Raw genomic sequence first — 25,527 nt, 5'->3', positions numbered from 1 at the left:
AGAGGTAAAGGGACTTGTCTGGAACTGCACAGCCAGTGAATGACAGAATAGGATTCAAATTCAAGGAAGCCTGATTCTAAATCCCCACTCACTCTGCAGTGTGCCTGTGGCTTCCCGTGGTCTCCCAAGTTCAGATGCTCCCCTCAGAAAGGCCCAACAAATAAAAGAGATTTCTGCAATTGCAATGTGTTCTCCATTCCATCTGATCAGTTTCAGAGAGAGGGTTATCTGACCCATTCAGAGAAGTATCCCAGTCACAGTTTCCATTCCCCAGGTATGCAGGCCAAGGAAAAGCAGAGGAGTAGGAATTTGGGGTCATCCCAGTTAAAAAACACTCCCAAGGATTGAGAAATTATTCTATTTTACTTTTAGAGCAGCCACATTAGATAACAGGTCATGGGATCAGGCACACTATTAATTTGCTGTAAATGAGAATAGAATTTAAGTGAAAAGCTGCACACACATTCACATCATTGAGCAACAGGTACCGATCTCCATGACTGTATTTTCTAGCAAAATACTCTCTACACTCCACTGGCTGTATTACTCAAACGTTTCCCAGGTAATACAGAGTGACAATAGCAAAGAGCTCATTCCACTTAACTAGGTCACCACCTGGCTCTACCACCTGGCTCAAGAAAGATATGTTCGGGAGGGTGGGAGGGAGGGAGATGCAAGAGGGAAGAGATATGGGAACATATGTATATGTATAACTGATTCACTTTGTTATAAAGCAGAAACTAACACACCATTGTAAAGCAATTATACTCCAATAAAGATGTTTAAAAAAAAAAAAAAAGAAAGATATGTTCAACTTGTCAAAATGTCAGTTTCCTCATCTTTAAAATAAGGTTAGTACCTCCCAAAGTCATTGTGATGACTCAAAGCATTATCCATGTTATGCACTTAGCATGGCATCTGGCACAGAATTAATTACTAAAGAGATATTAGCTTTTATTTTTTTCCCAATCCACCAAATCATACAAGTTTTACAACAGTCTTTCCTACCAAATGCTTTCCAGCTGCACTCCAGGGAAACCTCAACTTCCACAGAGGGTCACTGGAGAGTCTGCAAACATTTGATTCAGCATTTTTTTCCCTCCAAAAAAACTTTAATCTCTTTCTTCAAGCCCACAAAAGATTAATATTCACACTCAAATGGATCATATGTCATGTCTTAACATGTTGGAGACCAACAACATAAACTGGTTAACTTGATTTCAAATAGGCTCAAAGCACATTTTCTCTTGTCGTCTCAGTGTCCATATTTCAACTTCTTGTAAATGTGTCACCGATTTGGAATGTTGTAGCTCTGCACTTGTTTCTTCTTGAATTCAGGTGTGTGCATGTTTGTGTAAAATGATACGAGCAATTTCACTAAGCTCAATTCAAAAGCAGGACAAAAAAAGGTGGAGGGGGCAATATATGACATATTAGAATATGACATATTAGAACTGATTGTGGGTTTTGTATGCCTTTGTATGACTTTTATATACCTACGATGGGAAACATGAACAACTGTTAGATATTTCCCAATATACATCTTTTAAGTTCCTATATCAGTTTAATTGAAGTATCAAGAGATTCTTTAATGTGCCATTACAATAAAAACTGATAACATTCGCAACTACTTAATTTTCTCATTACTATGCTCATTACATATTTCAGAAGTAAATTAGAAGAGGATTGTGGTAAAAACTGCCATACCACCCAAAGTCAAATTTTAATGTTGATTAAAATAGCCTTACTTTCCTTTATTGTTGCCTTTCAATTCACAAGATTTATAAAATGTGGACTTGTGAAATAAATATATTGTAATAAAATACCACTTTTACTTATCTTATATGTTAAACTTCTGTCTAAGATTTTGTTTGATAAGGGTTTTGCTGCTAAAAGTTCAGAAAAACTTGGAAGATAAACTCCCTTAGTCTGGATACTATATATATTTTTAGGTTTCTGAGTCAGTTAATCTTTCACAACATTTGCTTTTTCCCCTTGTTGTTTCTTAATCTATGCCAGGGAAGTCTTTGGTGGTTGATTCTAACTAGGACTCAATCCAGGTCCAATTTTAGAAAAACTAACTTTAATATTAAGTGCAGTGTCTTTTTCTTTCCTTTTGCAAAAAGCAAAACTAGTTAGTTGGGTCCCTACAGTTGAGTCAAGTGGTGTAATATTTATCTGAAGCTTTCTCCTATGGAATTACCTCTGCTGCATCATGCCTTTGCATGCTCAGAACCTCTCCCTTATTCTATATTCTAATGAATATGACACCTGCATGGGCCTCTGGTCTTTGCACCTGGTATTTGTCTGTAAACTGTGGCATGGCCTTTGGACAATAACAATGAACTCTGACATGGTTTGACTTGAAAACATCATTAATATGATGACTGAAACACTGTGGTCACATAGAATGCCCTATTTAGGACATACTCTGTGAGAAGTTTTGTTGAGGCTGACTTTTAATGGAGTCATTTTGATATGTCAACAATCAAACACCCATGGATGAGGCTTAACACGGCTCAAACTTGGACCAAATTCTTTCCTCGGTAAACGCTGTTCCAGTGGGAATCTAGTCTTGTATGAAACTGTGCTACATGTTTGCTCTGCTAGATGAATCAGTGAATGGTGGAGTGACTTACCTGATTATCTGGTCTTCACATTTTATTTTTTTCATTTGGACTTCAGAGTGTGTCCAAGTTTACAGACCATGAATTGAGGGCCTATGCCAAAGCAGGGGCAGTGGCTGATGAAGTCATCTCATCTATTCCAACAGTGGCTGCTTATGGTGGTGAGAAAAAAGAGGTTGAAAGGTTAGTTAATTGAAATGTCTGCCACTTTCCTGAATTTTGTTGATCTGCATACTATCCTGAATCTTCCCCATTTTGTATAAAGTGGCAGATTCACCTTGCTATGGTACCCTGAGGGAGCTTTTGTTCAAGAGGTAGCTAAGCTAAGCAATTAGAATGGTCAAAGCACCTACAAAAGACTCCCAAGCCTTTAGCTCTGTGTTCTTGAAGATGTTGCAGTTGGTGGCTTTTAGAAAGCCATCTTAAGTTGGATATTTGTTTCAAACTCTGATGGGGTGTGTGTACACACACCATACTTCATGCCAGTCTAAAACACTGTCTTCTGACATTAAGGAAAAGCCTACCTGATCTAAAATACAATTTTGCACATTTTTATTGAGCACTTTTTTATTCAATGTGTTTTATTCAGCTACTGTACTATATGCTCTTTTTAAGTCTAAGATTTCCATTTAATCAAATAAAATTTAGCATTGATATATTATAGACCATCATTCTAGGAGATTAACTGTTAATGGAAATCAAAACCTAAATGACCAAAACAACACAGTTGTCAAAACTTTGATTTTATTTATTCTTCCATTTATCTAGTATTTGTTGAGTGCTTATCAGGTGCCAGGTACTGATTTTATAAAACAGCCACCAACTTAACTAAACTTTTATTTCATATGTTGTAGATCTAGTATGATCACATTCTCAGTTGCTACCAAATTCACCAAATGAAAAAGAGAATAGAATTTACAACCTCTGATTATCCTCTTTTCATTTATTTTCTTTTGCTTCTTTTGTTTGTGAAGTGGTTACCTTACTTCTCATAAAAATTACATTAGCATATTTCCTCCACTATGGAAGATATTATCTTTCATGTCATGTGACTTAATGAGAGAATTCAAACACAAATAATACTAGACCCCTCATGGTCAAACATTTGTGTTGAAAATTCTTTTCTCTTGGGGCAAAGCTTACCCCACTGTACTCATCCAAGAAGTAATCAACTATGAGGCTTTGTTAGACATCATCCTTTCAACACATTGTCATTGCCAGGTTGAAGCAAATTTTAAGGAACTACACAGGCGTTATTGTTGTTTTCTTTCCCTAAAGCTGCCCTGTGTTTGGAATGATTTTATAATCATTGATTAAAACCACTGCGTTGTGGCCTGTTTTAAACATTTTAACTTGAACTGCTGCTGCTGCTATTGCTGTTGCTGAAATAGACTCAAATGTTTTCTCTTCACAGGTATGAGAAAAATCTTGTGTTTGCCCAGCGTTGGGGAATTAGAAAAGGGATAGTGATGGGATTCTTTACTGGATTCATGTGGTGTCTCATCTTCTTGTGTTACGCTCTGGCCTTCTGGTACGGCTCCAGACTCGTCCTGGATGATGGAGAATATACAGCAGGAACCCTTGTCCAGGTACTTCCATCTTGATGACCTAGATAGAACATTTCCTGCCGGTATCTCAGAAAAGTCCACAGTGAAGGCATTCTGTTTATCCCGTTAGTGTTTGAAGGAGGAAAGCCTCAACGATTTGATGGAGTCCATCTGTTGAAACAGCAGTACTTATGCCTTTTATAGTAAAGGGATGCTGAGCATTTGAGTTCCTGAGACTCGTGATTTCATGCTTTCCAATCAATGGAAGATTTTATAGCTGTAAAACAATGATTTTTCTGATTGAGTCCAAAAGATGAAAATGGAAAGTCAGGGATCTCCTAGCTAAAAATTAACAGCTTATGTGGTTGAGCTTAATAATGGCATAAGATATGTGCTAATGGACATAGTTGTTAAATACACTCACTCATAGTTACTAAAATACAAAGCCAATAATATCCTCAACTGAACAGGTAAGACAAGTATATTTTATTTCTCACTTGCACTGTAGCCATGCTATATAGCTAATGCCTTGGCTACTTTAATTTCCAGTATCTTTTCAGTTGTCCTTTCAAGAATTAATTATAGAGCATCTACTATATGCCAGACTCATACAAAGTGTAGAGAATTCAATAGTGAGCAAAAGAAATGCGATATTTGCCTTGATGGAATTTACAGTTTAGTTGGGAAGCTAAACAATAAATAATCACATAATGCGTAATGACGATGGTATTATATGCTACAGAGGACAGGGACCTCGACAGTGAATAGCAGGTGTGGATGGAGTCAGGGAAAGCTCTTCCTCCCGCTCACCTTTCCTCCTTAACTTACAGCGCCTCTCCTAACAGTTAGACTGTTGTCATTGTTCAAATTCCCAACAGGATGGCACTTCCCCAGTCAGGTCTTCCATGCTTATCCAATCTTTTATTCTTTTTTAAAAAATAATTAATTAATTAATTTGTGGCTGCGTTGGGTCTTCGTTGCTGTGTGCAGGCTTTCTCTAGTTGCGGCGAGTGGGGGCTACTCTTCGTTTCGGTGAGTGGACTTTTCACTGCGGTGGCTTCTCTTGTTGTGGAGCAGGGGCTTTAGGCGCGTGGGCTTCAGTAGTTGTGGCACGTGGGCTCAGTAGTTGTGGCTCGCAGGCTCTAGAGCGCAGGCTCAGTGGTTGTGGCACACAGGCTTAGTTGCTCCGCGGCATGTGGGATCTTCCCAGACCAGGGATCGAACCCGTGTCCCCTGCATTGGCAGGAGGATTCTTAACCACTGCGCCACCAGGGAAGTCCCCCAATCTTTTATTCTCCTGCATGGTTTGCTGAACTTTTCCTTCAGAGTCCTTGAGTGAATCTGAACACTTGCGTTTATTTACATTTGTTCCTGTCCCTTCCCACCCTCACACAGTAAGCTCCATGAGGTCAGGGAGGTAAAACATGAAATATATGTTCCATTTGGTCTGTTAATTATTCAATAAATTATATTAATTTAAAAAGCATGGAAGCGGTTTCATATAAGATTCTTAAAAAAAAATATTTTGGCTCCAGATTCTAGGTAGGACAGGCATCAATTAAATAATGCAAAATACCAAAATTTTGTGCACCAGAAATTTGCTAGCCAGAAGCCTGCAATTTGAGACCTACTGCTTTTATACAAATACATCTCTAGGGAAAGTTGAATAGAAATTTCACTTGCAAATAGAAATGATTATTAGAGGTCAGACCATAATCATTCTAAGACACTGACTTTATTTCATTCAGAGCATGGTAATACACTAAGAATGACTTTTTAAAATTCAGTTTTTCTTTGAAAGATAAACAGCTGGCATCACTTGAAGTTTGTTTAAAAAAATTAAATATGATAAATCATGTTAAAATGTTTTGTAAACCTTAAAGGGGTAGCATAGATGGAAAGTGTTACTATTATCGTAATTAAACCACTTTTTTTTTCACACTTTTTTTTTAAACCACTTTCTTAATAACTTTTAATATAGCTTTGCACATTTGAAAAGTCAGTGAAAGTACTGCAGGTCTAAAATCTGACTATAAAGTCCTTTGTCTTTATTGACCTAATGATTCTTAAGAACTTTCAACTTGACCAAACTAGAAATACCAGTAGTTGACTTCAGTCTCGGCAGCTTGTATCTGCTCGCTCTGCAGAAAGATATGCACTGAGAAAAGACATCCTTCTTTTGATTCCTTGCCTGCAAGGAGGGGACAGAAGTGTGCACAAATAACAGTTCAGAGGGAAAAATGAAAAAATGGTAAATTGAAAATACACAATTTCAGTTGGAACCACTGAATTTCCACTGAGTTACCCTTGGTAACTCTCTCCAGTGAAGATCCAATTTTATGGTTCTGTTGAAAGATAAACTGAGGCATATTAAAATTTTTAAAAGTTTGTTTGAGAAAAAATAACTCCTATTGGGCACACCAAACCAGAAGTGGTTAGAGGGGGTCTATTAATAAAAGCTAGGGGAAAGACTTTTATAGAGAAGAGGAGGAAGCAAAGTACAGAAATTATTTGATCGACTGTAGCTTAAGTAGTTGCCTTATTGGGGAAAGCCTAATTGGCTGTTCGTGATTGGTTGTCTTTAGGTTTTGATTTCTTAGCCTTGAGGCATGCAGGCTTAGGTTCTGATCGCTTATGTAGGCTGCTACATTAGGTGGCATTAAAGCCACCTCGGTCTAACGGCATCTTTGTTTAACTCATTTAACAAGTTCTCACCTTCAAGTTTCCTGTCTGTTGGATTATAGGCTACTCTATACCTTCTGTAAATAACTCCTTCTCTCAACTGATATTTCTTGAGTACTTACTATGTGCAGACATGGCATACTATGTGTCTCTAACATTTTAATCATCAATAACTAACCTCACCTCCTTTTCCTAAACTTTTCCTTGCAAGCCTCCACTTACATCTTAAGAAACTTTTCTTTGTGAAGATGAGCGACATTCTTTAACAGTATAATCATTGGTAAGCATTCCTTTTCTGTTTCTCTCTCTCCCTCTCTCTCTTTCTCTTGAGCGTGCATGCACTTTTTTGGCCATGCTCTGAGCAACAAACTGTAAAGGCTGAGTTTGCATAAGCTGAGTTGAGTGTTTTTAATACATTAAACTAATTAACAATTAGGTTAATCTAACACATTTTGTGATGCACAAAATCATTATTGGCTGCACGGTAATTGGGCATAAGTGGTAAGTATTTCACATAAATGACTGTAATTAGTATCACTTGTACATGGACAAAAAACATACTCTATGATCTATTACGAAAAAAAGATGAAAGGGAACTGAATGGTGCTGATGGCTGCTCTTTCATGCCCCTCTTAAGTTTCAGGACTCGATAATAAAAAAGTAACAGCAGTTATAGAGAGGAACATTATTCAGTGTATACAAGGTGTCAAGCACTGAGTGAAGTATTTAATATAATTACCATGTGTAATACTCACAACTTCATTCTGTAATTGATGCCGTTCTGTAATTATGCTACCAGTTAAAAATGAAATGGAGCCATGAGGTTGAGAAATATATGCCAGATAGCACAGGGTGGGATTTGAGCTCAGACCTCTGTGACTCTGAGGCTTGACTCATTAACTGCTGTTTTCCTGTTTCTGAATCTCTTCCAAGGGACCACAGATCCCTTTTTATTTAATTTATTTATTTACTTATTTAATTGAACTCTAGTTGATTTACAATGTTGTGATAGTTTCAGGTGTAGAGCAAAGTGACTCAGTTTTCTATATATATATATATATATATATATATATATATATATATATATATATATATATATAGTTTTTCAGATTCTTTTCCATTATAGGTTATTACAAGATATTGAAGATAATTCTCTGTGCTATACAGTAGGACCTTGTTGTTTATCTATTTTATATATAGTAATGTGTATCCATTAATCCCAAACTCCTAGTTTATCCCTCCCCCCTTTCCCATTTGGTGACCATAAGTTTATTTTCTATAACAGATCCCCTTTTCTCCAGCACAGCACACCCACAGATAAATTATTCCCCAGAGGTCTCTTTTGCCCTCCCTCTTCCCACACCACAGTCCACAGGGCTGAAGAGTGAGATATTTGGGGTGAGAAATGATGTGTGCTAGCTACTGCAATGGTACTAGGATGTGTACCTCTGTCTGTCTCACTCCCTCTTTCCCTGATGACCCTGAGCGAGATGTTCGCTTGAGGTAGTGTTTGCAAAGCCAGGCTGAGCAAGGGTTTGACTCCAAACTTCAGTTCAGGCCACTAGTGAGTTGGTCTAGAATCAGCAAACCATGGCCCACAAGTCAAATCCAGACTGTGGCCCGTTTTTGTAAATAAAGTTTTATTGGAACATAGCCACAGTCATTCATTTCCTACCATCTATGACTGCTTTTGTACTACATAGTCGAGGAATTGAGTTGAATAATTGCTTCAGCCCATATGGCCTAAAAAGCCTAAAATCTTTACTAACTGGCCCTTTATGGAAAGTGTTTACTGACCCCTGAACGAGGACATGTGGAAGACTTCTTTTGCTCAGTTAGAAAGACCTCTAATGAGGGTGGTATTAACACAAATTAGACCACAGGTACTGTTCTGTCTGTTCATCTTCTCACTTCCTAAGTGTGGAATCTCACTTCTTTCATCATCATCATCACTATTATTTATGTGGCTGACATTGGATTAATCACCTTTACACACATTATCATTTACTTCTCATAACAATCCCTTGAGGTATAGGCAATCATTATCCCTGTGTTACAGATAATGAACTACTGGGGCTTGAGAGAGTAAGTAATCTGCCAATGGGAGGAAGTACTTGCCATAATTAAGGAAAAGGACATATTAGGACAGATGAAGGACAGATGAAGAGAGAACGTTTGTCCCCATGCATAGAATAGGGAATTCAGGGAGAAGGCAAGAAGGGGCTGACCCACAGCATCCGGATATATGGAATAGAGAGGTTACTGAGAGGGAGGAGATGCCTGACTGGCTTTGAGAAGCCCCATGGTCCAGCCATAAGGGAGAAAGAGAATGGGGAGGGACTCAGGTATTTTGCCCTGATGTGCTATAACCCGTGGGAAGAATCCAGCTCATGAAACCACCACAGACTAGGTTCGTTCGATTACCCGAAAAAGACTACATTCATGCAGGTACCAACCTCTATTTTACCTCAGAAAATAACTCCAGTCCTCAATAGATGGTGGCCAACGAAACAGCCTCCATGTGAGTCACGTGACTAAAGCTCATTCTTTGGTTGAAAGGGTGAAGTCTTGTGCTTCTCCTAGAGGCCAATGTGAGGAATTGCCTCTTTGCCTCTTTATAAACAGCACTGATTAAAAACAGAGTGCTGACCTACTAGAGAATGGACTTGAGGATATGGGGAGGGGAAAGGGTAAGCTGTGACAAAGTGAGAGAGTGACATGGACATATATACACTACCAAACGTAAAATAGATAGCTAGTGGGAAGCAGCCGCATAGTACAGGGAGATCAGCTCAGTGGTTTGTGAACACCTAGAGGGGTGGGATAGGGAGGGTGGGAGGGAGGGCGACGCAAGAGGGAAGAGATATGGGAACATATGTATATGTATAACTGATTCACTTTGTTATAAAGCAGAAACTAACACACCATTGTAAAGCAATTATACTCCAATAAAGATGTTAAAAAACAAACAAACAAACAAACAAACAAAACAGAGTGCTGTTGGGTAGGAACATCTGATCATGATCAGGTAGCCTTCCCCTAACTTAATGAGATGGCCAGGTTGGTGAGTCAAAGGAGAGCTTCCCCAGCTCTGCACAGGAACCTGGCCACTCCACTTGTGTGCAGCAGCAGTAGATGAGCCTGGGAGCTGGACAAAATGTCAATCAAGAGCCTGGATTCAAATAATGCTCTACCCCTTAATACACGTTGAGACATTGGGTAAGTTAGGCAGCCTCCATACACCTCTGTTTCCTCTTCTATTGTAAGGATTAAATGAAGTAATACGAGTAGAGCACTTAAACACATACCTTACTATTATTGTTATTATTGCTAGTAGTAGTATAGCAGTCGTTATCCTAAAAACTAGTTCACTAGTAGCAGGAATATAGCAGTAGCAGTAGTAGTAGGCATATTTTGCATGTACCAGTCTCTAGAACAATCAAGCTAATCACAGTGTCTTTATCATTTCAACAACCCTTTAACCAGAAGTCTTTAACATTATAAGGCTGTTTATATAATGAATCAATTATCGTATCACTACTCTAACCCACTCAGTGTCTATATGCTGCCTTGCTTAGACCTCTTACTGATGTAAAAACATGTTCTTCTTTGTAGAAGAGTGATGTTCAATCAAAAATAATGTAGTCTTTTAAATCAAAACAGTAGAAAAATTGGAGATACTTTGCAGAACAAAAACTGTTCCTAGTGTTTCCAAAGAGCTATTTAGCTTTCAAACTCCCACAGAAGAATATTTCTGAGAAATCTTTGAGTTCACATGGGCAGCCCAAATGACAGTGAAGACTATTTGCAAATTGATGAAAACTATGTTTATTTCTTTTTATTACAGATTTTCCTCAGTGTCATAGTAGGAGCTTTAAATCTTGGCAATGCCTCTTCCTGTTTGGAAGCCTTTGCAGCTGGCCGTGCAGCAGCCACGAGCATTTTTGAGACAATGGACCGGGTATGTAAAAGCCAAAAGTAAAGGCCATTAGCAGGTTGGGGCTGGGGGGAGGAATGAACTCATGAGAAATTTATCCTCAGTGTTAAAAAATATGAGAAACTATCACAATGCCCTTAATTCAGCAGTACTTAAATAAGTGCTGTCATGAGCCAGACCCCATTCTGAGCTGGCAGTGCAAGAATGAAATAGAACAAATAAGGCCCCTGCTCTCATATCATATGGGAAATAGACAATACCGAAGTAGGCACATTCGAAGATAAGATAATATTAGATGGTGATAAGTACCAGGAAGGAAATAAAATAGATCAGTGTGATAGTGGTTGGGATGGGGGAAGGAGCAGTTAAATTTAGTGACAGTGACACCGTTTCTGAGCTGAGAACCCAAGGAGGTGAGTCAGCCATGCAAAAGGGGACTCGCGGGAGGAGAGATGCCTGAGAGGTGAGAGCAGGGAGGTATTCATGGAAGAGATCTCCAGGTTGGAAAAGGGCTTGGTGAATGCAAGGAACTAAAAGTCAGTGTGACTGAACAGAGTGAGCAAGAGACAGAGTCTGTAGGAATGGGAAGGGGCCAGATCACGCAGGACTTTAAGACCAAGTTCATAAGATTAGATTAACTTCTAAATGTGACAGAAAGTCTACAAGCTTGTAAAGGACCCTGGCAGCCTGACTAGGATTTCCCTGCTTAAGTTATTGAAGGACATCAGAGGTCAAGCTAGAGAGGTCAAAATTCAAGAACAGAAGCGGGAGGTGGCAATATGTTGTTTTATATTTTAGGGTGTCATTTATTGGGGTATAAAAAGATTGTTGAAAGCCACATAGAGCTATCCAAAGTCTACCTCATTCTTAGGGTTGTTGCATGCTCAAATAAGATGACGAGTCTGAAAGGCCCCTGATACGATTACAAAAAATTAAGGCATTTAAAAATTATTTTATTATTTTTACTAGAGACCAAAGAAGAAGAAATAGATGACACTGTAGCCACAAATAGAGATATGATCATGAATTTCTCTCACTAGTGAGGGAGAGGGAAGAAGTTGACCCTGGAGTGTTCTGGTAGATGGAGATGACCCTCACTCTTGTCTGATGACCTAGTGTGGTTAAGTTCTGAATTATGCTCACCACTAACAACAAAAGAGGTGGAATTCAGCCTATCAGTTGAAAGTTGGTATATTTGAAGACACCACTTGAGGACGTTCAGTTAGTTTTAATCACCATCTACAATAGATACTCAAATGTTGGGTACTACTGGACCTTGGCCTCTTGAGACGCCTCTACTTCCTCAAGTGAACAAATGGATGTATCACCTGTCTAGTTAGGTTACAGTGATGATTATATAAACGAAAAAAGCATATTAAAACACCTTGTACATTGTCTTCTGTGGTATCTCAATTTACGATACTCAATAATATCAATATATTATATACTAATATATTAATTATAGATCAATACTATATATTTCCATAATATCTTACGCCCAAACGAAATTTTTGGCCAACCTATTATATTATTTTATTGTCATTATGTAATAATATATCGTAGTATACAATAAATACTAATTAATTAAATTAATGTGAAAATATTTTATACCAATTATATGATCATTGACATATTTTATATTAATTATAATTAATCGTATATTAATTATTTATGTAAGTTTGGTTATATATAAATATATGTAATATATTAATACTATTATATAGTAATAGTAATTACAATAGTAATAATCTCACATTAATTTCTCAGTGAATGGTAGTGAATATTATTACTATCATTAATGCATATTTAATGTGGAAGCAACTTATCTTTGGCATATCACTGCAGTGTTTTACCTGATTGTTGTTCTGTTTTATGAATCAGTTCAAACCGAGATGGACAGTAAATGCATATAATACATGCTGTTGCTATATTCCTTTTATATTCTACTCCAGAAACCCCTCATTGACTGCATGTCAGAAGATGGTTACAAGCTGGATCGAATTAAGGGTGAAATTGAATTCCATAATGTGACCTTCCACTATCCTTCCAGACCAGAGGTGAAGGTAAGTGCCAATTTCTTCTTTGATGATTCATTTCCAGAGCCACAAAATAATTGTTTTTATGAAGCATGACTTATTTTCCAGGAACGAGGCAGGGAGACACGTTTCTCTGGAAGTATCCTCAGGTGTCCTGTCGTTCCTCAGGCCACAAACCATATTCCTTGTGATAATAATATATGCAAATCTCTCTGGTGGGAACACAGTCTGGTAGCACATTCAGGTTAAGTCAACTGAGTGATGCTCTGTTAAAATGAGTGGCAGATCCTGTCACTGTGAGCACAAGCTAAACAAACTGCAAAACAATCAGAACAATCCAGAAGGGTAGCTTATCAACCACCTCTTTAAAGCTTGCAGAAGGCGGGACACTGAGTGGGTAGGGTATGAAGTGGCAAAGGAAAGCTGCTGTCTTGACGTTTTTTATTTCCTATACCTAAGTTCACGAGGATCTCTAGATCAGTCCTTGAAGGAAAGGTAATCTTGTGATATTATGGTCACATGTCTTACACTAGGTGATTGTTCAGGGGACATGATGAAGAAAATTTACAGTTTTCCCACACCTACTGAGCAAGTATCTTTAAAGCCAATTTACCCCACAGGAAAATTAGGATCTACTCCCCAAATGAACCGGCTTTGGGAGGAGACTTATTCCTCATTTTTAAAAGAGTATCTTTAGCCACCCTTTCTTTTTACTTTTTTTAATTGAAATATAGTTGATGTACGATATTGTGCTGGTTTCACGTATACTACATAGCGATTTGACATTTGCATACATTATGAAATGATCACCACGATAAGTCTAGTAACCATCTGTCCCCATACAAAGTTATTACAATATTATTGACCATATTCTTTATGCTGTATATTATATCCACGTGCCTTTGTTTTATAACTGCAGGCTTGTACTTCTTTATCCCCTTCACTTATTTTCCCCTCTGGGAACCACTCCTTTGTTCTTTGTATCTCTGAGTCTATTTTCATTTTGTTTTGCTTGTTTGTTTATTTTGTTTTTTAGATTCCACATGTAAGACCATACAGTATCTGTCTTTCTTTGTCTGACTTATGTCACTTGGCATAATACCTTCTAGATTTATCCATGTTGTCACAAATGGCAAGATTTAATTTTTTATAGCTGAGTAATATTCCATTGTGTGTGTGTGTGTGTGTGTGTGTGTGTTTATATGTGTATACCACATTTTCTTCATTCATCTATCGATGGATACTTAGGTTGCTTCCATATCTTGGCTATTGTAAATAATACTGCAATGAACACTGGTATGCATGTATCTTTTCAAATTATTGTTTCTGTTTTCTTCCAGTAAATACACAGAAGTGAAATTGCTGGATCATATGGCAGTTCCATTTTTAGTATTTTGAGGAAACTTTGTACTGTTTTCCATAGTTAGCTACCCTTTCTTAATACTATTTCTATTACCCCCACAGAACTCAATCCCATGCAACTTAATTCTAATACTACATACTTATAATGTAGGTAAATATATATATATATATATATATATATATATATATATATATATACACACACACACTCACACCTCATACATATCTGTATATAAAACATAGTTACATATATTCTGATAATATTTCTGAAGTATATTTTTGATTACTATAATATAGCACATATATATATATAAACATTAAATGTCAACATATGTAAAAGTGCTTTGTGAAATATAGATCACAAGGTAGTACTTACTCAGTAAAGATTTTTGAACAGATGACTGAAAGCTTCATTTATAATATCTGTTCGGAGCTAGTTCATAATAGCTGTTCAACAAATATCGGTTGAATTGAAATACATTTATGTCATTTCTGTTTTATCTTCTATTCCCAATGCCAGTAGTTTGTTTTAATAAAGTCTTCTACTGCTAAGTGGCTTTCTCCCCTAAGCTAATTGGGACAGTCTCCTTGAGGTATCCTGACATGTCAGAAACATTTTAAATTAGATTCTGGAACATACTTTTCCAAGTCGGCCTGGCTTATTTACTTCAACAGTGTTTTATTTGTTGGCTACAGCTATCAGTTTATTACTAAGTAATGTGCTAAATGCTAAAACCACATCCTAGGCATTGTTTACTAATTTTTCTGGTTATTGAGGGAAATCAGTGGCTATTGCTGTGAGGGCATAAATAAACACATACACAGTGCCTTCACAAAGCATTCTAACTTGTAACCTAATTGACAGCAATCTGAACATTGCTCTTTTCTTTTCTCTGCAGATTTTAAATAACTTAAGCATGGTCATTAAATCAGGGGAAATGACAGCTATGGTAGGATCCAGTGGAGCTGGGAAAAGCACGGCACTGCAGCTCATTCAGCGATTCTATGACCCCAGTGAAGGCATGGTGTGTATTTTCTAGAAACTTCTTAATCCACGGGGATAGGAAATTGCAAATGGTTATACATTGGTCAGACACAAAGGCCTAACATACACTGAGACCATCCTGACATCTGCATAGTTGACAATGATTTTTGACGGAACCAACTGGACTAATTCCCTCCATGGTGGTTGTGTTTGATAAATAACCAGTCTATCTGCTCAGTGATGTAACTGAATGTGCAGATACATTCAAAATGGTATTGCTACCTCTTCAGTGAGGGAACATTTCCATTTCTTTCTTCTTATTGTAACAAAATTATTATTGTTCCCTAAGGTCCTCCAAACGCTAAGTATAAGAAAGCTTACATGACCAGAATTAACAGAGAACAGCTCCTGATTATTGCTTTGAGAAATTAGGTAAAAAAACTACTGTCTCTTTCTCCTTGTGTTTACCTGACTATAAGCATAGATTGAAACTAAAAAAATATATATTAATAGTTGCTATTTATCAATATTATATGTCAAGTGCTTTATGAAAATCATCACTTATTTTCACAGTGACCTCCAAAGATAAATATGCCTGTTTTGCGAATGAGGAAGGAGAGAGATTGAGATCTGAACCCAGATCTGTTGGATGCCAAAGGCTGTGCTCTTTTCACTCTGCCTCAAAATCATTCTTGTCAACATCTCCTTGATGCCTTTAGATAGGATCATTTGACTGTATATTAAATGACTTCCATGCAATGAGCTCTATATAATACATGTACTGTCAGAGTGACATGGCAAATGTGATAGAGTTTTCTTTTTTCACAGACACTTTGTTCTCTGATTGGGTATTCTTTGCTACATACCACCATAACTATATTCTGAATATATAGAAATCATGTTTTCTTGATGTAAAATTTTTACTTTTTTCTAATAGCAATATTTATTTACTTATCACACTTACAGTTTCAATTGCTTTTGAACAGCCAAGTGTCATTTGATGAATCTGGCCAGAAAGTAAGATTTTGTTCTAAACATATATACACAAGATAGAGATCATTGCTTATTTTCTTTGTGTCTTTTGAAGTTCATTTTGGCCTCAAGTCAAAAGATAGAAATATTCAAAGTATGGTGAATAACGGACTCTACTCTTTATTAAAGAATTTAAAACTTTTCTACTCCTGGGCCAATCATGTTAAACTATATCAAGTGATCTTTATATCAATTGTGTTTCTACAGTGAATTGTCCTACAGCTATACTTGATTTCAATTTATGTTGTCATCCTTATATTAACAACCACATTGTAAGAGGAATTGTTTCTTTTACAATCTCGTTGGTCTCTTTTTTTTCTCCCCATAGGTCAAGTACAACCTAGTAGTATGACTCAGAACTCTGAAGGATTCCAAGAGAAGTGACCTTGTATTCTTGTTCTCTAGGTGACCTTGGATGGCCATGACATTCGCTCTCTTAACATTCAGTGGCTTAGAGCTCAGATCGGGATAGTGGAGCAAGAGCCTGTTTTGTTTTCCACCACCATTGCAGAAAATATTCGCTATGGCAGAGAAGATGCAACAATGGAAGACATAGTCCGAGCTGCCAAGGAAGCCAATGCCTACAGCTTCATCATGGACCTGCCACAGGTATCCCTAGCCTCTCATTCCAGAGGGAAACCCAGAAGTCATAAAAGGCAAAAAAATTACACAGTAATGTGCATTTCTTTTCATTTGATTCCTAAATTATTAAATTCTTAATGTCATGTTTTAATTTTATGCCCAGAAATGTATCTTGAGTTTCTCCCTTTTGTCTGAAAATATGTTGTTGTTAATATATTAAAAATCTACCAAACTGGGGTAGCTTTCTTTTATAAGCTCCTTTGACCTGGATACAATTTCCTTATTCTGTCTATTAAACATTTGTCTAAGTGGATGATAAATTTGTCATGTGGCAGTAACTTTCACAATGCCCTTTTGATGTCTATCATTGTCACTGCTCTTTAATTTTCTTGTGCTTGGGCAGCTAATACTGTGTCTTCAGTACTGTATCTCACATATTCAAAATTTCCTCATTTATCTTCATTTTATACAACACGACAACCAAAACCAACTCCCTAATAATATACTTGTATGGATTTCACGGCCAATGGTCTGCTAAATGGAAGAGTTATTATTACTAGTTTACACATAGTTAGTGCTTACTACATATCAGGCACTGTTCTAAGCACTTTACATCTATTAATTCATTTAACTCTCACAATCATCCTGTCAGGCAGCTACTATTATTATCCGCATCTACCGATGGAGAATTGAGGTTCCAAGAGGTCAAATCACTTGCTCAAGGCAGGAGAGACAAGGATCTCATCCAGGTGGTCTGGCTCCAGAGTCCGTGCTCTAGAATACTTCCTACTCAGCCTTCTAAAATGTTTGTATGAATAGGATTTCAGCTGTGAGTATTATATAGTCTAGTGGTTAAAAAGTATAAAGCTTTAGAATCAGTCTGCCTCCATACAAATCCCAGCTTCTCTACTTGCAAGCCTTATGAACTTGGGCAAGTTACTTTTCCCCCTCAGGCCCCAGTATTTCCTTATGCATCAATTGAGCAGAATAGTAGTACCTAACTCATGTGGCATCTGTGAGGACTAAATATGACGATATGTGTAGAGAGCTCAGATTCATGCTTTCTACATGGTAGATGCTCAACTCATGTTGGCTGATAATAAGCAAGATAAGAGTCTGACCACAATGCCCCATTGTGAGATTCCAATATAACGCTAGACATGCAAGATACTCAGTAACTCTTTGCTATTCATGATAATGATTTTAAAGCTACTTTGATCTTTCATTCATAATATATGACAGTTTTAGCGTTGTGTTTTTCTGTGTTGTCTAGCTAGAGAAAAGAGACAATGTTTTGATACATGCTCTAATCCTCTAAGATGGATTTTCAGGACCCTGATCCACTTTTACTGTGGTGGAAACATTTTATTTGAAGTTGAGCTAAAGAGAAACACTTTTACATCCCAGAAGGAAAGGATAAATCAATATCTTTATTTTATACACAAATATTGATTAGATAATACCCTGTTTCAGGAAAGAGTCTTTTTAAGTGAAAGGCGGACCTGTGAAAATTCATGCTTGAGGAGGAAGCTAGAAAGGACCTTTGTAAAGAATCGGTCAGGATCCTTCAAATTCTTCCTCTTCATTACTGATGTCACCTTCTTCCTAGCAATTTGACACTCTTGTTGGAGAAGGAGGAGGTCAGATGAGTGGCGGCCAGAAACAAAGACTAGCCATTGCTAGAGCCCTTGTCCGAAACCCGAAGATCCTACTTTTGGACATGGCCACCTCGGCACTGGACAATGAGAGTGAAGCCATGGTGCAAGAGGCACTGAGTAAGGTTTGTTGAAAGTCTGAGTTCCTTTCATAAGTCTGTGTGGAAATTCTTGTGTTGCTGTAGGAAAGGCAGCTGTGGAGAGAGGAGAGACAGAAAGACGGACAGAGAAGGACTACATGGGTCAGTGTGTCCATCTGGAAACTATTGGCTCACCACTATGTTCCTCACAGTTGAATGGAAGACATTATGATTTGCTTCTAAAAGCTGCACGTGTAAAATTTTAAATCTTGCTAAGTCTAATGTAAAATATGTGATTTAAAAAATTTCCATTTTGGTTTTCAGCTATTGATTAATAGCAGCTACCGGACCAATTGCTGATTGGTGTGATGTGATGTGCTGGCATTTATTAGCCACAAGAAAGCACGCTGGCATTTTCTAATGTCTGTACAGCCTATTTAAGGATCTTCTCAGGAACTGAGGCTCTGCCTTACTTGTGGATTCAGAGACTGCCCAAATGTCAATGTCAGCTCTGTCTTACAGTCTGGCTTAACTGTGCACTGTACACTCTTACAGGTTCAGCATGGGCACACAATCATTTCCGTCGCTCATCGCCTATCCACGGTTAGAGCTGCAGACGTCATTATTGGTTTTGAACGTGGTACAGCAGTGGAAAGAGGCACCCATGAAGAACTGTTGGAAAGGAAAGGAGTTTACTTCACTCTAATGACTTTGCAAAGTCAAGGAGATCAAGCCTTTAATGAAAAAGACATAAAGGGCAAGTGCCTTTTCCATTATGCTTGTACATTATATTAAATAATTAGCTATATATAATGTTTTTTGGATTTCTATGCATTTTAATATACAGTATCGTATTTGTTCTCCTCAGAGCCCTGGGAGACATTGTATAAATGATAAAGGAAAGAACAATGCTCAGGAGGTTTAGTTATTGATCAAGTCATAGAGCTAAAACACAGGTCTTTTGTGGAAGAACTTTCAATTCCATCCCTTTTTTCCCTCACAGTTTGCAAATAGGAGAGTCTTCCTAGAGTGTCCTGCACTCAGTAGGAGCTCTCCTCTAGTTGGCTGAGTGAATTAACCAATGACTAAAAAGGTTTATGCTTATTTTCACTAATGTAGATAGATACTTCAGGCCCTAGGGTACCTTCTCTTTTTCAATCTGAATTTTCAGGTTTGGTGGTTTACCTCAACCTACGTTAACCGAACATTCCAAACTTTCTCTACCATATCACATCTGGATTTGTGAACACCATTGGGTAAAATGACTGTATACATTTAACACATGTGATTTATTCTGAAAAGTTTTGTTTTCTTTTTTTAACTTGGTGCGTCTATCATTTTTTTTTGCCACCTCTAGTGGGCTTCTCATAAGTTTTTTGTGGTTCATATCGGCTATATCTATAGGTTATCTATTTCTGTGGTGATAACACATAGGCTATCATATAGTTCAAAAGATTCAATCTTGCTCAGTATTTTGATTTTTTTGTTGTTGTTTTTGTTAGAATGTGCTGGACAAGCGCTAACTTTCATTTATTGCAATAAAGTTAATAGACTGTTTTAGCATCAGACACAATAATGATATGCTAGGGAAATATAGTAAATAATAATTTTATTTTGATATGGTTCTGCTTATTGTATACACTAAGGGATCACTTGTGTTGTGTTGAATAGGAAAAGATGAAACTGAAGATACCTTACTTGAGAGAAAACAGACCTTTAGCAGAGGGAGCTACCAAGCTAGCTTAAGGTAAGCTCAAGTCACAGGGCAGATTTTTAAGTTTTCAAATGTTCTTACGAGCCCTCTGCAGCTAAGATCCCCTGGCAATACCTCAGGTACAACCTGGAGAGCCCTTACTTAAGCACAGCCCCAGGTCTTGTGTAATAATGAACATGCAAATGAATACTTGGTTGCTATATTGACATTTCTGTCTCCAATTCATACAGATTTTTTGTTTAAATTTGGCTTCTCATTTTATTGAGGGTAGGGGTCATGATAAAGATGCTCTGTAGTTAAAATGTTGTTTATTAAGCTTAGAAAGGGGATTTTTGAAAAATCTGTTTAGACTTGTCTCCCAAAGCTAACTGTGGTATTAAGCACTGTCTTAAATGGAGGTCAAATTCATGCCTTTAGCTTCATTCTTTAACCTACTGAGCTGTAATTGAATTACAAATATTTCTGCTCCCAGAATTACCTGTCCAAAGTCAAATCATTCTTTAACTAGATGAAATAAGAGATTCATTGTCTGACGTTTAAAGAGAATTTTCCTAAACATGAATTTTTTTTTCCTAGATCAACACATGGGCATTGACTTCCAAAGCATATTTTTGGAGCATGCTATATAGCAAGACTATAAATTTAGCTTTTCATTCTGGTTTAAAAGTTTCAAAAACAAAATAGTTACTTTAATGTTAAAAGTCTATGTATTAAGAATAATTCTGCCCAGGAGTATTTGTCTATATTTGTGAAAATGTTATTCAAGATCTTTTTTTCTTAAGGTAGGAAACTATTTGTAGGCAACAGACTGACAGCGTATTTCTCCACCATGGAGTTTACCATTTCTAGGACATTTAATTCAAGGCCGTGCTCTGAACAAAGACTCAGTTTAGGACTTGCTCATTCAAGGTAGCTAATTGTTTATTGAAAAATGGTTAAAGAAGCTTAAAATATAATATTCAGGTAACAACTCCAAATAGTTCAAACACAGATTTACTTATTTTTAATATTCACTGATTTTTATTTTTCCTTTTAAGAACAAGTCTATTCAGAAAAATTCTAAGAAATGCTAGTTTTATTGAATTTTTTGAATTTGGAAAGTAATAAAACAATAGCTTCATGTTTCTCTATAAAATAAACGCTATAAAAATTGCCAAAAATGTTAGGCAATTTTTATAGACATCTGGTATTATGTTTAACCAGCTTTTTTTCTGATTGGAAGAAACAAAATTATAAAGGTCATTAGAATCACAATCTGGAGATACCAACTAACTTCTCAAAAACAGAAAATGACTAGGCAACTCTTTTGATCACTAAGTTAAAGGTTGCAAAGAGGATATGTATCTCATGGTCATGTCAACAAGAAAATTAATATTTTCTTAATTTTTCAGATGAACAAAATTTTTCCCATTCTACGTAGTTTACTTACAGTTTACTATTAGGAACAGATAACCATTTTTAGTATAAATATTTCCTATTTGGCTATTAGTTCTCACAAATTCTCCAATTTGGTGACTAGGAAGAGAAACACAGAAATACCACCTATACACAGAAAGTAGCTATTAACCTCCTGCAGAGAAAGATTTATAAGTTTGAGTAAGAATGTCTGTTAAAAATATCTTATTTTGTATGCTGACAGATCTTTTTTTTAAGATGACTCATTGAAATGTTCATTTGTATCTTATTTCCTTGGCTTCAGTCCTTCTGATGCCTAAGTCTCTCTTTAGTAATATATTTTAGGTTCAAGAACAATTTCATGGATGACAGTAATTTCCTAAATAATAATGTTGAGAGAGAGAACATATATTCCCAAATTAGCTGTTTTTATTTGTGGTGAGAAGTGGTACTCGGCTTCTGAGGAAGGGAGGGGCAGATGTTGTAAGTTTCTGAAAAGGGGTGTGATAGAACTCTAATGTTGGTGTTTATGGCAGACCAGAGGGGGCAGGTCAGGCCCCTGTCTTGCACCCTTACTGCCCATGGTCTCACTGGGACAGCTTATGCTAGACAGGTGGAATGGTGGGCAACAGGGAATGAGAGAAAGAGAGATTTAAGAAATAGAAGACGAAGTAGTAGAAATTTGAGGGGACGAGGATCAAGGTCTTCCATGCTGAGAACTGGGCTGTAGGCAACTATATTTTGATGCCCTCTTCTTCTGCGCATACTCCTACCTTGGCTTCTACTGCTCTGAGTTTCTTTTTAGGCCCATAACCTTAAGTCTCAGCCCTGTCATGCACTCTGCTCTCTCTAGCTGACACATACCTATTTCTCACACCTTCGGGAGATGACCTCTCAACCTTAGTTAACCTAACTTAAAGAGATGACTCTATTGCCACAGAGTTTCAGGCCAAGTGGGAGGGGATTGGGGTGTCCCAGAGGCCAGTTTGGTAGCAGGGAATCGGGGTGGTGTGGTTTCATGCCTGATCACAATGAGACTTGGCAATAGTCTGAGCAAGAGCAAGGAAGATGAAGGACTTGACATAAATGCACCTGTTGAACATGGTGACTAAGGGGATGGTGATGCCATCAACAGAACGTGGGAACAAATTAGAGTCATGCAGTTGATGCGTTGCTGCCTTCTCAAGAAGGCTGCATGAGCATCAATAATAAGCAGGCACCACCTTGGTATTTGTTTTAGTCTAACTTCACCTGGATACAGATGATAGAGAGAGACTTATGAATAGCTCCATCTAGATTGCACTACCACAGCCGATGCAGGTCTCCTCATCTCTAAATCATTCTCTTTACGCCGTACTTCTTCAGATTAAGTGCTTTGATAGTGTAACTTCTATCCTCTCAAGTCTTCAGGATTGCCTCTATCACTTAAGACTCTATTTGCAAATGGCTAAAAACCTAAGCCAACCTGGTTTAACCTTTAAAGGGAAAGAATAAGTTAACATAACTCAATAAATAGTCCAAGGAGGCTTTGGTATCAAACAAGGCTGAGGCTTCGATGATTTGTCCAAGATACATACAGTTTCTTTCTCTTCCCTTCTCTGCTCTACTTATTTTTCAGTATTCATTTTTCAGGAAGCTTCTTTCCTTGACATAATTGCCAACAGCTTCCAGTGTCACATACTTTCAAGTTTAATCTAGAGGAGAGTAGGAGTCTCCTTCCCAGAAATCTCAGGGAAAAAACAAAACAATTTGAATCAATCACTTCATGTATCTGCTCTATATACTAAGTATATAAAACTAGTAACTCTGTCTCCACACTTCTCTTTATACTGTTCTGTCAATCAGCAATGCTCTGCCCTCCAGCCTACAGATACCCAGATCCTACCTTAACCACCTCCTCTGTGAAACCTTTTATGGTAACACCTGACATACATTCCTTTTTCCTTTAAATTTCCATACTGCTTATTTAAATCTGCCTTATAGCACTTACCACATTCTCCCTTACATCAGGGTTGGATGCATGCATTGTTCTTCCATAAAGCTTTAAGCTCCTTAGGGAGAAGTCTGTAACTGACCAGTCTTTGTATCCCCCAAAGCACCTGGCACTGGTTTGCATGTTGTAGGTGCATGGTAAGCTTCTGTCGAGTGAATGAATGAACACACCAAGTTAAATTATATTTCAATAAGAGATTTGTTAACTAAATCCATCCCTATGGGCAGTATATAGCCTGGAGAAAACCTCACTAGGGGCCCTCTTTCCTCCTACCGGTCCATTTGTATCCAGGTGGCATTATGCTAAAGCAAACATCAGGGTGAAAGAGAAAGAGAGAGAGGGAGAGAAGGAGAGATATCAAAACTACAACCTACAAACAGAAGGGAGGTAACAGAGATGGACCATTGCCATTATAGCAATTAGTAGAACCATGTGGGTTTGGAATGGATTTGAGTCTTGGACCTTTTTTTGGTGGACTAGTGGAACAACTTTGCCCCCCTTTTCTTTCTCCCTCCTCAGTTATACTCTGAATCAGGGTCTAGCCTGCTGTCCACAGCAACCAAACTGATTAGCTTTGCCTTAAGAATAGCTCTATCAAACTTGATCAGGAAGCTCCCTTATCTGCTTACCATGTAACCTAGCAGACATTTCTGTTCATTTGACACAAGTGATGTAAACTCAGAACCAGCTGAGTCCTGTTCCAACCTGCCCATAATTTACAGGCTAATTCATCTTTCTGTTTACTTCCAGAGCTTCCATCCGGCAACGGTCCAAGTCTCAGCTTTCTTACCTGGGACCTGAACCTCCATTAGCACTTGTAGATCATAAGTCTACTTATGAAGAGGACAGAAAGGTCAGGTACCGATCGCTCATGGGGGGATGGAAGAAGTCTCTCCTGGAGACTACTGTATGCCCTTTAAATGAAGATGAGTTTTCAAGGCCTTTATCTAGTATTATTTCACTAAGTCAAACTAAATGGGAGACTCCATTAAGACCTGATGGGAACTCTAAATTTTACATAATGTTTTACATGGTATTTTAAAAGAAACACAAATTAATTAAATACTTTTAAGAATACATGGTAACTAAAACTGAGCTATTAAGGGTTAATTGATAGTTCTTAGATGAACCATTCTAATAAACACAAGCAAATTACAGGTACTTAGCAGATTATTTGATTATGTAGATATCCTTAAAAAATTTTTAAGAATATCTGAAAACTGTTTTTGTAAAATTTTAAATCTCCTTCTTAAATTATAATAACCTTGGCAAAAGTGTTTGACAACAGAAATATTTGATATACAAGTTATCACAAATTTTAAATTAATGGGGACTGATTAGGTTTTATGGGCATTTGTTCAGTTCATACAATTTTATAATAATTGTTTAAGGGTGCATTTAAAATTAACACTATTAATTTTAGCATCATTCAAAACAACATAAAAATGAAAGAGATAGGAGAAGAATCAACACATGTAACAATATTAAACTTTCTTCATCAGGATGTCTATTGCTGTGGTGGGTACAGTCTAACTTTCACATAAGGTGAACATCCCTCCTCCTCAAATCCTTGCTTAATCACTGAACTTCATTCTTCAGCCCTGATACTCCCATTTTCGATCCTCCATTACTCTTCATTTGAATCTTTTCATGGCAGTTTTCTTATTGAGGCTTATTTCAGGTCATGTTGTCTTATCCTGTTACTAAATTATAAGCTTCTTAAAGTTAGTGACTATATATTATTTATGTTTGTATCAACTTGGGCACCTTGCTTTGCCCTGAGAATAGCTCTGTCAAACCTAACCAGAAGGTCCTTTATTTGGTAACCATGTGACCTAGCAAACATTTCTGTTTATTTGACACATGTAAACCTAGAATCTGTTGAGTCCCATTCCAACCT

General features: G+C 37.3%; 1 protein-coding gene across 3 annotated transcripts in view; it reads left to right on the top strand.

The window, feature by feature from the left end:
• ABCB11 (ATP binding cassette subfamily B member 11) overlaps nucleotides 1-25,527 on the top strand; it is an 85,763-nt gene that overhangs the window by 24,828 nt on the left and 35,408 nt on the right. For 2 of the 3 annotated variants that reach the window (XM_059928045.1, XM_059928046.1), the window contains exons 8-17: nucleotides 2,686-2,810; nucleotides 4,042-4,216; nucleotides 10,704-10,817; nucleotides 12,746-12,856; nucleotides 15,091-15,216; nucleotides 16,614-16,817; nucleotides 18,400-18,570; nucleotides 19,081-19,282; nucleotides 20,203-20,272; nucleotides 24,378-24,480. In XM_059928045.1, coding sequence (XP_059784028.1) covers nucleotides 2,686-2,810; nucleotides 4,042-4,216; nucleotides 10,704-10,817; nucleotides 12,746-12,856; nucleotides 15,091-15,216; nucleotides 16,614-16,817; nucleotides 18,400-18,570; nucleotides 19,081-19,282; nucleotides 20,203-20,272; nucleotides 24,378-24,480 — 1,401 coding nt within the window. Of the gene's footprint in view, nucleotides 1-2,685; nucleotides 2,811-4,041; nucleotides 4,217-10,703; nucleotides 10,818-12,745; nucleotides 12,857-15,090; nucleotides 15,217-16,613; nucleotides 16,818-18,399; nucleotides 18,571-19,080; nucleotides 19,283-20,196; nucleotides 20,273-24,377; nucleotides 24,481-25,527 lie in introns of all 3 variants that reach the window. The other variant, XM_059928044.1, reaches the window with a different exon arrangement.

Source organism: Balaenoptera ricei, chromosome 7 (genome assembly GCF_028023285.1).
Source record: "Balaenoptera ricei isolate mBalRic1 chromosome 7, mBalRic1.hap2, whole genome shotgun sequence".
NCBI classification, from domain to species: Eukaryota; Metazoa; Chordata; class Mammalia; order Artiodactyla; family Balaenopteridae; genus Balaenoptera; species Balaenoptera ricei.
The sequence above is the reverse complement of the archived record's forward strand: the minus strand, read 5'-3'. Positions and strand labels throughout refer to the sequence as shown.